The sequence below is a fragment of the Anabas testudineus genome, chromosome 22 (genome assembly GCF_900324465.2).
Source record: "Anabas testudineus chromosome 22, fAnaTes1.2, whole genome shotgun sequence".
Lineage (NCBI taxonomy): Eukaryota > Metazoa > Chordata > Actinopteri > Anabantiformes > Anabantidae > Anabas > Anabas testudineus.
In genome coordinates this window covers 19496025-19512010 of record NC_046630.1, presented here as the reverse complement: position 1 = coordinate 19512010, position 15986 = coordinate 19496025, and the positions used below count along the sequence as shown (strand labels likewise).

General features: G+C 37.8%; 1 protein-coding gene across 3 annotated transcripts in view; it reads right to left on the bottom strand.

Annotated features, from left to right (window-relative positions):
• Positions 1-15986, bottom strand: part of LOC113147769 (ras-specific guanine nucleotide-releasing factor RalGPS1) — a 69118-nt gene that overhangs the window by 13172 nt on the left and 39960 nt on the right. For all 3 annotated transcript variants that reach the window (XM_026338988.1, XM_026338987.1, XM_026338989.1), the window contains exons 9-11: positions 7504-7641; positions 7139-7232; positions 1854-1921 (exon numbers count right to left, since the gene is read on the bottom strand). In XM_026338988.1, coding sequence (XP_026194773.1) covers positions 1854-1921; positions 7139-7232; positions 7504-7641 — 300 coding nt within the window. The remainder of the gene's footprint in view (positions 1-1853; positions 1922-7138; positions 7233-7503; positions 7642-15986) is intronic.

Sequence of the window (15986 nt, the reverse complement as noted above, 5' to 3'; positions counted from 1 at the left end):
GTGGATCTTTACTGAATGCCTGCTGCATGCTAGTTTTGCTGTTCAGTGGCCAAAATACTGTACACCATATACAGTACTGTGAGAATTTCCAGAAACCCCTGCGGTTTTCTTAAAGCTGCAAGAGCAGAAAATTCCATTTGACCTGTGGTGACAATTGAGACCAGTCTACAAAACAAGGTGATGAAAGCAGGCTGCTTATTTTGTTTGGTTTCCAGTTACTGTAAAAACTCGGAGGTACTTAATGTAAAAGAAAGGCAGCAAAAGCCATATGATAAACTGTCGCTGAGGACTAACTTGGTTTTAGATCGAAGTGCAAATCTCTTTTAAAATAAGTGAGCATTTTAAAGTCATCACCATCATTATGATACAAAACATCATCACTGACAGACATGGACAGCTGTAGACTGCCACGCTGTGTTTGACGTGGCTTCGGGTTCTTTATTGCCCCGACCTACATGTGGATCTTGTCTTGTTCCGGCTGCATTACATCACCTCCGCCCACTCCAAATAATCCCCCTCCAATTCCTGGCACAACACAAGAAAGGAAAATAAAGGAAGTGGACTGGCCCTCTGCAACATGTCCTCATGGAACTTTTCAGTCAGCTCCCACTGCACTGGCCTGTCCAGCAAAGTCATTTGTTTCCCTGCAGCTTTCACTGAATATTTACTGCAGTCTGTTCTCCTCCACGATGATTTCAGAGAGGTGAGGGACGATGAAGATCAGCAAGAAGTGATGGAAATGACAGACACAGGAGTTTCAAGGTTTGTCCACTAAACTCAGGAAAGGCTACAAAGAGTGTTTCTACTTTACGCACTGACACTTACACGGATTATTACACAACCTCTCAGTGACTACACCCAAAATCATTATTATGAGCTGTTAATTGGTAAATAGTCTGAACTTCTTGGTACTTAAAGTGCTTTACACTGCTTCTCATTCACCCGTTTGCACACAAACTGTGTGTGTGGAGCTGCCATGCAGCTGACGTGGCTCAACGCATGGCCCAAGGGCACTGTGATATATGCCAGGAATTAAACAACTGACACTTGCTAGACGACCACCCTACTGAGACATGATCATTTAGAGATTTTTTTTGACATGGTGATGATAGAAGCAATGTCTTTCCGACCCCTAACAACTCTGCCGTGTGTGAGGACTCAGATTTCTGCTAAAATGTAGCCAGTTTGTACGTTTGAATTTGAAAGTAATTAAAGATTTATTCAGTCAAGTCAGAATAAATGCGCTGGCTGATAAATCTGCCGTAATGCTCACAGCAAGCCTACAAATACTCTACATATTGTACACGTACAGTTCTGACACACTGGAGAGTTTCTATCAGTAGTACACTTTTGGGTTGCAAAGAGACTTGCTTGAGGTTCCTGAAGAGGACCAGCCCCAGGTGTTTACCCTCTGTGGAGTCATTTCAACTTTCCTTGCTCCCCGGTTAACCTGGAGTGATCAGTTGTAGAGGTACCAATAAGGTGTAAAAGTAGTAGTATATAAATATGGGTCATGTCCTGCCTAGAAATCATGTACTATTAAAGGACACATTAGTGAAAGGGTGTGTGGTGGTTAAATTTTCTCAGTGTATCTCTGTCCGTGCTTCATTGGGTGGTACGTTTCCACTGTACACAGGTAGTTTCTACTATACTTATTATTAAGCTACAGTAAGACTTGCTGTCCCTGATTGTTGGCTGATGTGTGCATCATAGCGTCTGGAAACAGTTTATTTTGTTCTGATGTTTAAAAGAAACTGTAATGTAATTAAATTGAATCTAATGATCAGGAAGTTGACAAATGGCAAACAGCTGAAGACCACTGAATTATTGTAGCACTATCACAGGTGTCTTACCTGCCAGGTCCTCTTTAGAAGAAGCAATGCGAGGGGAACTGTTGCCAGGTTCAATCTTCAGCGACAACCTACAACACAAATGGTTTCCATTAGATCAGCTGATAACTACTATTGTCTAGAGAGAAATACATAACTCTCACATGTGTGACATGAGCTCCAGCAGCTACTTACAGTGTCAATTAGCCAGAAAATGATTCAGGCCTAAGTCTGGGCTTAAACATTGTCTTTTATTGCTGCTTCCATTTATATACCCAAGATAATTAAAGGAAAATCAGAACCAGTCTTTTTTGCGTCTCATTGAGCATTACTCAGCTGAGCAATGGCTTCCCGCTGTTTTCATCATCTCTAGATGTTAAAGGTGGTTTATGAGTGAGGAACACATGAGTCAATAACTTGGATCCATAAAATACATAGAAAGTAAGTCTGCGGTAAAAAGTAAAGATTAGATTCACTGGTTACATTTTTGCTTCAAGCCAGTTACGACAGTAGTGTTGCCAGTTTTCCAGCAAAAGTTACGGGAAGCTTCTAACAGGCTGTGTAAGCAGGACGGTTTTCAGTTGGCCATCTCGTGCCCATGTGATGGTTGGCTGTAGAACAGTTCAAGCTCCCTTCATATAATGACAGTGATTGTATGTTGGGATCTGAGCTCTGCGGAATAATGAATGATGGAACACTGAAGCTGCAACCTGTGCAGATATATTGCGAATGATTTAAAAAAAAAAAAAAAGAGGTTTCATAAGGGACAAAAAGCAGCAAGACATAAGGCTGCTGAAAAAAAACAGGAGAGTTTGGGAATTACATTACATCCATGCATCAGCTCGCTTTGAGCCTCAACAAAGGTGATACCAAAACAAGTTTGGTAGGTACCAGGTGCTATCCACATCTTTTGCCTGTAATAACACAGTCCAGCTGAGTGAGTATGGTGTGGTGAAGAAAAGCTATTAGATATCACATTTTGAGGATTGGGGATTTGCAGTGGTTCCATTTGGTTGACCACACAATATCTGTACACATACATAGTCAGAACGTTCAACTTGAATATTAAAAATTAAATAATCTATCATTAGGAAGAACATTTGCTGTTTAAATACAACTTCTACCAACTGCCTCATTTTAAAACATACTTAATTAACCTCTTTTTCTTCAATATTTGTTTATCTGTATACTGGTTTTCTTCAGTCGTAGCCCAGATACTGTTTCAATTCAAACTCCATATACTCTATAGCTAAGTATTGTGCAAATAACTGGATATCTTCTTGTTTTATTTGAACCCATTTGTGTGGACCTTTATCCCAGAATGCATTATTCCTCAACCAGTGATCTTGGTAGACATTTCAAGCCAAATTCATGTGTTGTAACTTTTGTCTTATGACTTCTACATCAGTTTTTTAATGGTGTCTTAGCATCTTAGCTCAGAGTTTAAAACATATTAGTGTTTTTAATATTCTAATATTTGTTGCACCCGTGTTAATCTGCCTGACAATAAATGTTGGAGTCATGTTTTTATTGTTGTCATTTTACACAAATCAATAAAACATAGGATGTGCTGTAAACAGAAATGAACAAAGGCTGTATGCACTATGTTAAATCTCAGTCTAAAACTCATGACATCAACCTTTGATTGCATTAGAGCTGGTTTGAAGCTTAGAATTGCAAAATGTTGAGACACAAACTTGCATTTGACAACAGTAACATTGCATGATAACATCTTTTAGGATCCTATTAGTGTAACTCCTTAACCACAGACACGGTAGGGCGTAGGGAGTCACACCTAACACCTGAACCGTTAGGTAGTTGTGGTTAGTAAGACTTATATAAGCCCTAAAATCTTATTATTGGAGCAATATTGTCAGAAATGACTGCAAATACATGTATTTGGGGTCCTTAATTGAGCAGGAAAGACTATATTACCTTCTGGAAAAAGAAGTGGTTTCTGTTGAGAACTTGGTTCTCTTTCATTGTGGGTTAACTGGAGCCAAGAACTTTTGAGGCCAGCACCTGTTAACTTTCAAGTACATGGCTCAAAACTTGCAATACTCCGAATTAAGAAAAGCCTCTCCTACGGTCTGTACATGCTCATTTAGGTCTACCAGCATGGGGAATAGTCCCAATAAATTTTGTTCCTTGGTAAATAGGATTCTGTCGCTCATCACCACATTTGGAAAGTATTTCTTGAAACACTGGGTGGAAGGAACTGTGGGCTAAATAGTCATGAAGTATTGAGACTGGGTTTGGTTGTGTTTATGAATGTTTAAAGTTCTGGCTCCAAAGAAAGACAGAAGGGGAGTGTCATGAAAACCTCAAACACAATCTGTCATGTGTAATGTCCACATTACATCACACAGTCTGATTTCATCTGTGCATCTGTTTTCTCTCATGTCATTACGGTAATTATTAATTCACTGTGACCATCTCACCTCCGGAAACATGATAACCAGGTTCTAGAAATGCAAGAAACGTTTATTAATTTAATTTCACAGTAAAATGTCACTGTCTAAATGCTTTTTTTTAACAACTGCACTGTGTAAATGTCTAAAAGTATTGTTGACAAAAAAAGAAGTAACAAAAATAGAATAAAAAAAACTATATAAAAAGCTATTACTAAAATCTCCATTTCCAATGAGAAACATCACATGAAAGACATCACTTTTTTTCAGCCACGTAATCCAAATCTCCTCCTTGTCATCGGATAGCTGAATTTTCTCTTCCTGTGGGCCTCGTGACTGGTGACTTTGCACAATAGCAGCTCAGCATCAGCGCTGAAGCCTCGAGCATGCTCCCTGCAGCTGCAGAAAAAGTCAGTGTGCAGTGATCTTAACTATGAAAGCTGAAGAGATACTTCAAAGTGCACAATCCAGGAATTTTGAAAACGCTAATGGTAACTGATTCAAAAAGAAAACTAGAGCTACAACCTAAAAATTATTCTGAATCACAGAGAGGTGGCATTTGTAAATTACTGTTGCCTCGTTTTTTGAATCATCCTGGTACAAGTAAGTATGCAAATTATATTCATGGTGTTCTGCCTAAGATGAGGTTAAAAACAGACATCAACTATAAAGGTCAAGGCTAATTAAATAGGACCAAAAACTAATGCTGCGTCTACACCAATTACTAAACATTATCATTCATTTGGAGTTGTTTCTTGAAACAATGCTGATGACATCACTTAGACTAAACCAAACAGTAAAGGTTTCAGGCTGTAAAATCAAAACTATAAACCGTCAGATGCCAAGACAGAGTTGGCAACAATAATCTGTTGGGTTTGTCACAGTGTCTCCTTTTATTTATTTACAGTAATAGGTAGTTACTTGATCCACCGTTACTAAACAGGTCCTAAGATGCCTTCTAGGAAAAGCTGTAATATGAACTGAGAGCAAACAGTGGGATTTGTAGTGGCAGCAGTGAGCACTTGATACTACTATTAAACTTTAAGACAGCATATGCCATGTACTGATAATAGCGCTGCTGCATTTCTTTTCTTCAAATTAATTATTTTAAAATTGTAGTAGTAGTAAAAATGATTCTGACCTCTTTCATATTTAAACCAACTATGACACAGCATAAGAACATGAATTATGTAAGCTACTCTAAAAGAAGAATTCAGACATTTTCAAGATTTTAAATGTGCCCTGAGAAGACTTGGAAGTGGAGGAGTAGTGAGTAATGTCAGTTGGGTGACCATATTTATATGAACAGGTATAAACAGGAAAGACTAAAAGGAAATGACAAAGGGACAAAAGAACTGTCCCAAAGACAAATATTCCCCAGGATACTAGTAGTGTTGCTGTGGTCTCCTCAGTCTCTACAGCAGAAAAGTAGTAGTATTAGTACCTACAAGAAATGGTCTTGCATCCACACCATGGAGCTGGACTGTTCAGTAATATGAACAGCAATGTATTTATTTCATTTTTTTTTAGATGATTAAGCATTTAAAACTTAAATCATCATACCAAGAATAAGTTATATTGCTACCATCAATACTGTTAAAGGACAGGGTGGAAGGTGTGGATACCTGGTTAGAATGCAAGAACTTACGTTGATCACAATACTAGTCAAATTCATGTGCATTGTAAATTTGAGATCATGTTTGATCCTATTGGTGTGGTCTTATTCTTTTTATCTCATCAGTTCTAACTATGGAAAATCATGCCGCAGACTGTAATTTACTGCTTCTCACTGGTGCCTCCATCATGTTGGATGCTGCCAAATGGTTCCAGAGTGGCTCTTGATTTAACACATTACTGACTGACAGAGCTGATGACAGGCTCCAGGGAGTCGCCTACACGCACACGTGCAACAGAAAAGTTCCTCTCACATTTCAGCTTCAGTTCAAACACATCAGGTCTGGAAAGTGTATTTCCTCTCTGACTGATATCAATGTGTGTGCAGGTTTATGGTGTCCTCTGCTAGGCTTTTGTTCTAGCCTGTGTAAGGAGGATTTTTGGAAACCACATAATCACAATTGCAGTTTAGTTGCAAATAAACATACTTTTTTAAAAAACTTTTTTTCTTTTGTTGTCTATATGAAATGAATGTGATTTTTTTGTACAAGTATATCATTAATTCATTAAGGATGTTTTACGGTTTCCAATGAACCAAAATGTATCAGTAGCAACAAAATTCACGAAATTAGCAAACTGATAAAATAATTAGCTCACATTCACTAAGAAGCATTTATACAGTGACGCATTTGGGGTAGCCATATCTACGCCTACACATTCAAGAAGAGAGAGAAAGTATACCCAGAGTGTGTTCAATTAAGGGGCCAAATGAATTAGTTATTTTGATTCATTATTAAGCGTGAGGTATCATTTGAGCACATTCCCATAAGTTGAATCTAAAAATAGACCAAGTATAAATAAAACCCTAGAATTAGATCCAGCCAATTTCAATATAAACCGCTAAATGTGAAGTGTCACAAGTTGTGATAGATAACCAAACCTATTTCAAATCCTGGACCTGAAACACATTCTGAAAAGTCATCAGTGCTGGTCGGATCAATAAACTCTTTTTAGAGAAAGATAAAACCAGTTGCCTGTTGTTTTACATCCCACTTCCTGCACAGTGACCCCTGCCAATTTCACACCCACTTCCATGTTCCCATATGCTGTGGAATAAAGCTAATGTTATGACCGTGGAGGGAATAGGTTTTTCTAAATGAAACCTTAAGAAGTGTCCACAGCAGAGTTCAACATAAATAGCCACAGAAAACATCATGACTATACATACTATACTATTACTACTATTTACTACTGCCCAATGTGAGAGACTCAGATAAAACTCACTTGAAGTTGTCGTCCTCTACAAACTTCTGGAGTTCTTCTATATAGCGAACTGACAGCAGATACTTCTGGACATGTGGCAGGGTCACAAGATGATCTAAAAAAAAAAAAAAAAAAAGAAGGTTGGAGGAAATAATTTCACATTTAACATGTTGAAAATTAATTTTCATGTTCAACTCATTCATGTATGATTGAGGCTTCATACAGTGTCCAACCTGGTCTGTAAAGGGACTGAGGCTACACAGCCAAATAGGCAGTAAGCTGTGTGTGCTCTGACATACAGTATGTCAATCATAGTCATATAATGTTAACATCTCATTTAAAGGCATGTCACACATTGTTTAACTGGTTAATACTTTGTCTCTTACCATAGTTACTTGACATCTGCATGTCGGAGATGATTCTCAGAAGGTTGTTCATCTGATTGGTCCTCTGCTCTGTTTCTATGATGCTGTCTGATGCAGGATAGGCAGAGTCGATGTAGATCATGTCCAACAGGTAGATTCCTGGATAAGGGGACACAAGGCAACACTTGCTGAAACCCAACATGGAAGCTAACTTTGCTTTGACAAAACACTACTGAAATATGGTTTGATGGCACAAATAATTCAAATCTAAACATACACACTTGTGACTTAGACACAAAAAAAGACAAAAGCTTTATGAATGAAAACATTCATAGCAAAAGGGAGCATTAATATTCTGGATGCATTAAAATGCACTGTCAATTCAATCTTCTTCTGAGATAACTTGTGTAGGGAGCTCCAGACAAGTCATTCCTATGCTATAGCTCACGAGGAACTACTTTCAAGATAACAAAAAGAGTGTTTAGTTTAAGTAGATAGTTTAAGGTTATGTTGAAGAATTTAAAGGTTTTCCATTCCATGTTCATTTTTCCATCCAATTTGTGTAATACACCAGGCGCAAAACAGCACCAGAGCATGATGCTACCACCACCATGCTCCACAGCTGTTACAGTTTTTGTGGGGTTGCATCAATGCATCACGTTGACTTGTCAAAACACACCTCTGCTTATTCTGATGAATCTCATTTGAAGGGGTGAATTTTGGAGCAGGGGCTTCTATCTTTGAAAGCTGCCTTTTAGTCCACGACAATATAAAACTGGCTTGACTTTTGTTCCAGCAGCTTCCTGTTAATGGCAGTCCTGTGCCTTTGTGGTTCCTGGGTTGTCCTCACCCAGCAAAGTGCTGACACCTCTAATCCCTGGAATATGCAGTTGTTTAGAAATGGCTCAAAGAGTCCAGCTCCTTGGATTTTCCAGTTGTACTTGTGTTGGTCAAGCCAATGAGTACAGTCAACAAATCCCTTTTTATGTTTATCAGATGTTGGCAATCATGATCACAAACAAAAGTAAAATAACAAAAATACATTTTGGACATTTAAGCACCACTAAATAATATACATTTATTTCATAATATTTTTGGGAATGACAACAACAAGGCTTCTGCTAATAGATGTGGAGTGTTATGCGTATTGCTTATGTGTTTTTATTTCTTTGGTTCTGGATACTACCTTGGTGTTTAAAAATCAATGCCAACAAATCTCTCTGAGATAACAAAGAAAGAAAAACTGTTCATTCATGTGGAATAAGTGTGGTTTTTGGCTTCTGTTACAAAGGAGAGTGGGGAAAAAACAGAGCACATAAAATATGTCAGAAATAACCTGGAAAACATCTGTTGAGTCACTAACTTTCCTACATGTCTTCTTAATTGTGCTGTACTTAGTGTTACTAAATACCTCCCTGGAAACTCAACCTCAATCTCAATACAGTATTTGATGTAGTGTTCCTTCTGAAATTACAGTATATTAGAAAGTACGTGGAGATAACAGACTGACAAACCCAAAAGATGCACACCCAATAATGAGATATTCCTGTTTTGCCAAGTGATGGTAGCCTTTTCCACATTATTCTGTAAAATCTCCAACTTATTACCATTTCAAGCAGGAATGTGGACAGTTGTTTAGCTAACAAATCAGGCATCTGGACAGGTCTTACAAACAGCTGCAAATTAAACCTGACTGATGTGAGAGTTGAAATGCCAGCAAAACTAATATTTCCGCACTGAGTCTAAAAACTGATTATGTTATTGTGGCCAACATCTCAATACCTGATAGTTTCCTGAATTAAATAAATAGTCAGCGTTGCTCCAGAAACTTCCAGAACTGACTTTTTAGGGCCACGGACATGATCTTCCACTGAAAACCCCATCAATTAAATCTATTAGAGTGATCAACCACCTCGACGATCACTACCGCCACTAGATGCCACCGAATGGTAATATTACTCTTCTGGCACAAAAGACCTACAAAGCTGCATTTTACAGGAGGACCGTCTCAAACATTTACTAACAAATTATACATTCTTCCCCATTGGTCAGATTACAAATCTATTTGCAGTTTGCATTTCCAACTCTGATGTTCCATGCTACTGGAAATTCCTATGACATTTTAAATTTACCCACCTTGGGCACCTTATGCTCAACTTGAATGTTTTATTTTGTATCCACTGTGTAGTGGTGAATAGAGACAAAAAACAATACATTTTCAAATACCAAGGGACCCATACTGTATAATGAGTAAGCAACCAATGCAAGCTTCTACCACAGTCTATGTCACAATATTGGCAGCTTTGTTTATAAGTGACATGTCTTTTCTCTGATGTTAGCCACATCAGCAGACATCAATTTGCGGTTGCACAAAAAAAGCAAACAGCATCTTTCCTTCAATCCTAAACAAAAAACTGTAAAACCAAGATGGACAAGTAACTTCTAATTATGGTTTCCTGGTGGCTTTAATAACCACTTATAATAAATGGCATAGTTATATAACATTGGTTAAGTATTATTCACGGTGGTCAGAAATGGTCACCATTGTATAAATTGACACACAAAGCAGATGAAGGAAAACCTACTGCTCATGTGTATTTTGGGATTATACACATACTTAACCTGGATTTAGAAATACACAACAATACATAAACAAAAGGTCAAATGAACTCCTCAAATGGCAAGCTCTTTCACCCATCCTAATTACTTAGGATACTAAAATTAAACAAACCAAACCAAACCAAACTAAAATCGATACTAGAATAGCTCTCATTTACAGGACAACATGCTAATAACAACTAAATGGATATTCCAAAAAACAACTGTAATATTCATTAACTCCATGTGGAAATTGTTGTGGACAGGTGTTACAGTAGATTCAAGGCTTGAGATCGACCGTAACTATTACTTAGTAACATGTTAGACTGTAGTGATTAGCACTGTCGCCTCACAGCAAGAAGGACCCGGGTTTGAACCCATAGGTCAGCAGGGTGCCTTTCTGTGTGGAATTTCCATATTCCCCCCCGTGTCTGTGTGGGTTCTCTCAGGGTACTCCAGCTTCCTCCCAAAGACATGCATGTTAGGTTAATAGGTCACTCTAAATTGCCCATAGGTGTGAATGTGAGTGCCTATGGCTGTGCGTTTCTGTGTCAGCCCTGTGATGGACTAGCGACCTGTAGTGGACAAGCAGTTAAGAGAATGGAGGGATGGATGTAAGGCTGATGTGGTCACTTTTCCAATACCTTGCAGGCAAAGGGATTAAACTATACTTTTATTATAGCAGTAATAAGAACAAAAACAGCAAGACCTCTACACTCAGTTTTACTTCTGGTTTCTGGCAGAAGAAAGATGTTTTGATTGTCTTTTGCCCAGTTGCAGCCATAGTAAAAAAAAAAAAAAAAAGAAAAATCAGTAATAATAACACCTGTATGTTCATATTTGACTAACTTAGTGGATGGCTCCATGAAGGAGCACAACCTTTGACTGAAATTCACACAAATTCTTTGGTTACCCTCCTTTCTCTTTTTCTCTCTACCTTTGTCCTGCTGATTGTCCATGGCTATTACTGACCATAATTTCACTAAAGTTAAAGAGCCCAGAACAATGAGCACAGTTTATGTTTTATGACCATGTAATCTTAATCCAATCTGAATCCACCACAAGCAGACACACTAACAATAAATGTGGCTAAAGACTATTACATGAGTATGGATTCAACCGCAATATTACTACACTGCATTTGAAATAATGTGGGGAACAGCTGCAGCTGAATGTAATTGATGAATGTTGTAGTGATTAGAATGATTTGAATGATTAGTAGCAAATAAATAGGTTACATGGGTTTGTCCTATCTGTAATAACCAAATAATGTTAAATCTTACAAAACCTCTATTGATTGTTCAGGGAGATAAAAAGTAGTATACTGCTGGTTAAATCTTATTTCAGTACAGCATACAGTATTTGTTGACTGGTACATACAGTATCATGTTTTCAAGGTTTGTATTTGAGTTTTAATCATAAAATGATTCCCACAGTCTGTTATTGTCTGGGAATCTCTAACTGTGTGCGTGCAGTTTGATCAATGGAGAGCAGATGTGGAGGCTCAACACAACCACATCCTTGGTTTATTTTGTCCACTAAACTATTAAACTTGCAAATCATGTTTAGGACTATACATAAGGCATCCTTCACCAAAACATGAATCTCAAGCTTAAGTGCCAGAGGATGTACATAAGTACACATGCAGTGGGTACAGCATTACAGGCTTCTCCATGCTTAAGCAGACCTGCATGGCTCCTTTAACGTTCACAAAGGATTTTAATTTCCAAAGGGCCACTATCACCTTTGCTTAGTTTTACTAAACATTTAACATAAGGTAATAGAGACTGTCCACTATGAGATTGAGACCAAAGAGCTTGTCTGGTAAAATAACCACTAATAATATACTACTGAATTTAATACTGCTGCAGACAGTACCTTGTGGTGTTTACTGTGAGCTATGGATGCCTGTATGTTCATACAGGCATCCACTGTTGCATCAGTGGGATTTCTTGCGAAGAATTTCTTAATATAAGATTTCAGGAACTCGACTTCTATTCAATGGATGGCAGGTCTTGCGTGCAGGCAGGCCAGTCGAGCACCTGAATTCTTCCATGACTAAATGAGCTCAGGGCTGGAAAAAGCAGGAACAATTCTGGATCTTGTTTATATATAGATTCTTTAATTTTTTAAGTTTTAACAAGCATTTCTGGATGCTCCAATGAACAATGGAACAATCTGCATTAAAACAGGTCAGAATCAGGCCTGTTTTAATGCAGTGCTGCCAGAGGGCTGGTTATCACTGCCCATTTAGAAGAGGTGTGAAATGAAACCAACCTGGAGCTGCTTGGATGCCATCACTCAACTTCCATATAACTTCGCCTGGATGACTTCACAGACACGTGTCATTTAATATTAATAATGAGAAGAACTGATTCTGAATCAATGCCCTTGGGGAAATTTGTTGTAGACAGACATCAAGGGTTTGGAGTTCCAGTTTTCCAGGGACATTTTGAAATTTGGCCAGTAATTGGGGGGCACCTGGAGTAGATGACTTTGACTTGACAGATGATTTTCTGTCTTTGTTGAATTTGAGAAAGTTTTTGAAGTACAGTAGTTGCTCACACAGTCTTTCACTGAGTGACTGACCTTGCCTTATCCAGCTGATATACTGATACAGACAGCTCTCTGTGATGCTCTTTTTATGTTTTTATCTAATTATACTGACCACTTGCCGATTAACCAACTTAGTTTTGAGGTGTTCGACAGGCTGTTTTGTTTTGTTTGTGTGTTTGTTTTGTTTTAGCATTAAACACATTTCTCCCCCCCCCCCCCATCACCCTGTCCCAATGTTTTTGTAATGTGTTGTTAGTATTAAATACAACAATAGAGTTTGAACACAGATATATCTTACTGTACATGTAACATTAAGGTGGCAAATGAATCTGGGGTAAAAAGGCTTAATTTACTATTTACACAGCATACACAGTTGTACCATTCTGTATATTTGTGACAGAATTTGTGCACATTCAACATTCATGTGTTTGACAGCAATCAATTTAATAATTAAATAAGCATATTTTTATATGGTATTCCATAGCGATTTTCCCAGTATAGTCTGGGGGTTTACTCTAGTAGTTTGGAATGGTTTTGTCATAAGTTTGTAGTATGGCAGATGTGGAAAATGGGGACAGTGGTATCATTTAATGGGGTTCTGGAAAAGACTAGAGGGCACAGGTGGACACGCTGGGGAATGTGCATTCATAAAAGTTACAGAACTCCAATAAACTGAGGAACACACCCACACTGCACCTGTGTAGATTATTCTAGTGCACAGAAATGTTGGCCGAGAAGTTGCATTTCCACTTACAAGAATACAAAGTTGGAAAAACTGAATAATTCAGACGTCATGACATGAATGTCTCTCACAAGCTTCAGTAGTTCACATGATTATCTTGAAAATTATGATAGTGGGTTTCTATTCAAATTAGTATGTTCCTCATTTTAATGTGTGTAGTTAAAATATAGATTTGCTTAAGTTACAATATCTTTCTTCTTCTTTTTTTGTTTTGGGATAGATATAGGTAATACAGTTGCAAAAATGTATAATGATTAGCCATGCATATAGAGAAGGTCTGTTTGCAGTCTGTGCAGGATGTTCTACCTGAGCTTTGCTTGGTATAAGCTGGATAATAGTATATTAATGTAATTTATATTACATGTAGATTTTTGTGAATCTGTATCATTGAAAAACCTGCTGCATCAGAAGTAACTTACACTGAAGGAAAAATTGATTAACAGACGAGGAGTATGTTCCTCTGGGGGCAGGTGTCAGGTCAGACTGTATAACTGACAGCATGAATATCTAAATCATAGATTCAAGCTGTCTGCTGAAACCAATATGATAACATAACCCTTTCAATTGCAATAAAATGCAAGAGGAGAATAAGAGCTAACGTTTTAATGCTGACCGGGTTGTTCACACTGTCACTACAATTTCATACCCTGCTGTTATGGAAAATCTTTTGCAAGAAGGAGAGCTCAACTCTGGCCTTGTGCAAACACAAACAGGAGGAATAAAAGTGAGGCAACGCCACACACACAGGCCGCCGGTTACACAACTGGCCTTAGAGATGCTTCAGCTTTTTAGATGTCATCATCATCTAAAATTATTATTATAGTATTATTGTTCTATTATCATATGTTGTCCATATTAATTTACCAGAGAATGATAGTTCAGCAACAACTACATTGTGGACCTTCATTTAAAAACAGATATTCATTCAGAAAAGGCAAATAAAAAGTTGACGCAGGCAAAATGAAAGAATGCTTAATGTTACAAAACCAGTGTAATCTCCTTATAGAAGTGGCAGGTATCCTGAGACAAGACATCCTGTATGTATGTATGTATGTATGTATATATATTAGGTTTTAGAAACACATTAATTGAATCCTGGCAGTTATTTCACCAGTTGTGTTATAATTCATAAACCTACATAAATGAGCATTTTTTTGTTTAAAAAAGAATTAATCAACATGAAAAAGAGAGACTTGTGCATGGGGGGAAAGCAAGCTGTTGTAATTATGAGTAAAAAAGGTATCAAATGCATTGTAGAAACAGCATTGGAACATCCTTAAAAAGAAAGAAACCAGCGGTGTACTGAGCCGCATACATAGAACGGGTCAGCCAAGGGAAACATCAAGAGCTGATGACAAAAGCACTGTGAGAGCTGTGAAGAAAACCCCAAAAGTCAGTGACACGGTCAGGCAACAACCTCCACAGAGCAGGGTGAATTGGGATCCTAAATCACCATTTGAACAAGACTTCAAGCAGAGCAGAAATCAGCAGTAAGAATCGGAAAGGTTTGAGGCCTGGGCTGCATGGCTGGTTCACTAATCTATATCTTATATAACTCATGATGGTAGCAGCAGAATGAGTTCAGATGTGTACAGAAATATTCTGTCTGCAAATTAACAGAGGAATGAATCAAAGCTAAGTAGGAGGAGCTTCCTCTGGCAGCAAGACAATGATCCAAAACACACTCAACACAGAACTTCATCAAAGGGGAAAAGGGGAATGTTTTTAGGCGGGCTAAATCAATTACAAGGCCTTAACCCAGGCTATGTTTCATCTGTTGAGAGATGTAGATGTACTGTATGTACATATTGAGCATATGCATACATGCATACACACATTTTACCATGTTCTAGTTTCAGATTGTCTGAGCTCCTTGCAGACTCCTTTGAGCATTAAAAAGTTTCTATTTGGCAAACAAGTCATTCTTTTAAATAATAATTTCATCACTTTGGCAAATAAATTATCATAGCTGTTTCGCAGTTTGAGGACATTTTTATGCATCCAGCTAAACAGCTGTTTACACACAACAATGTTCAGAAACAAAGTGAGAAAAATGACGTCTCGTCAACAACATGTGGAAAGTTATAATTGCATCTTTAAACAATTAAAGAACAGAAGTTGAAGTGAAAACCAGCAGTGGGGGGCATTCATCATTAATGAATACACATGAAGTTTACAAGATGTGTGTAGACTGGATTGCCAACATGTAAAATCTGTAAAGGCTTATGTAAGGGAAGTTTAAGATGGAAACCAGTTGTGGAAACACTGGGTAGCACCTCAGGCAGTGTTTGGCAGTATTTCAAAGCTCAACATTTTAGTCAGGCCTGTAAGGATGAAAGAAACAGGACTAGATATCTGTGGTCTTACCACTGGCTTCAGGCCTATTAACCACAATGTTTATTTAACCTTACAATATCAGTGTTTGATGGAATAAAAAAAAACAAAAACATATTGATTCTCCTGCCTCTTTAATCTCTAGCTGTTAAATGTAGTTAAAATTAATCAGAGGTCGCATATAGAACACATTAATATATTTCTCAAAGCTCGATTAAGGACAAGTCCTCTCCTCGTTCTGGGCTAAAAAGCGATCCACTGTGTGTTGCTTGTT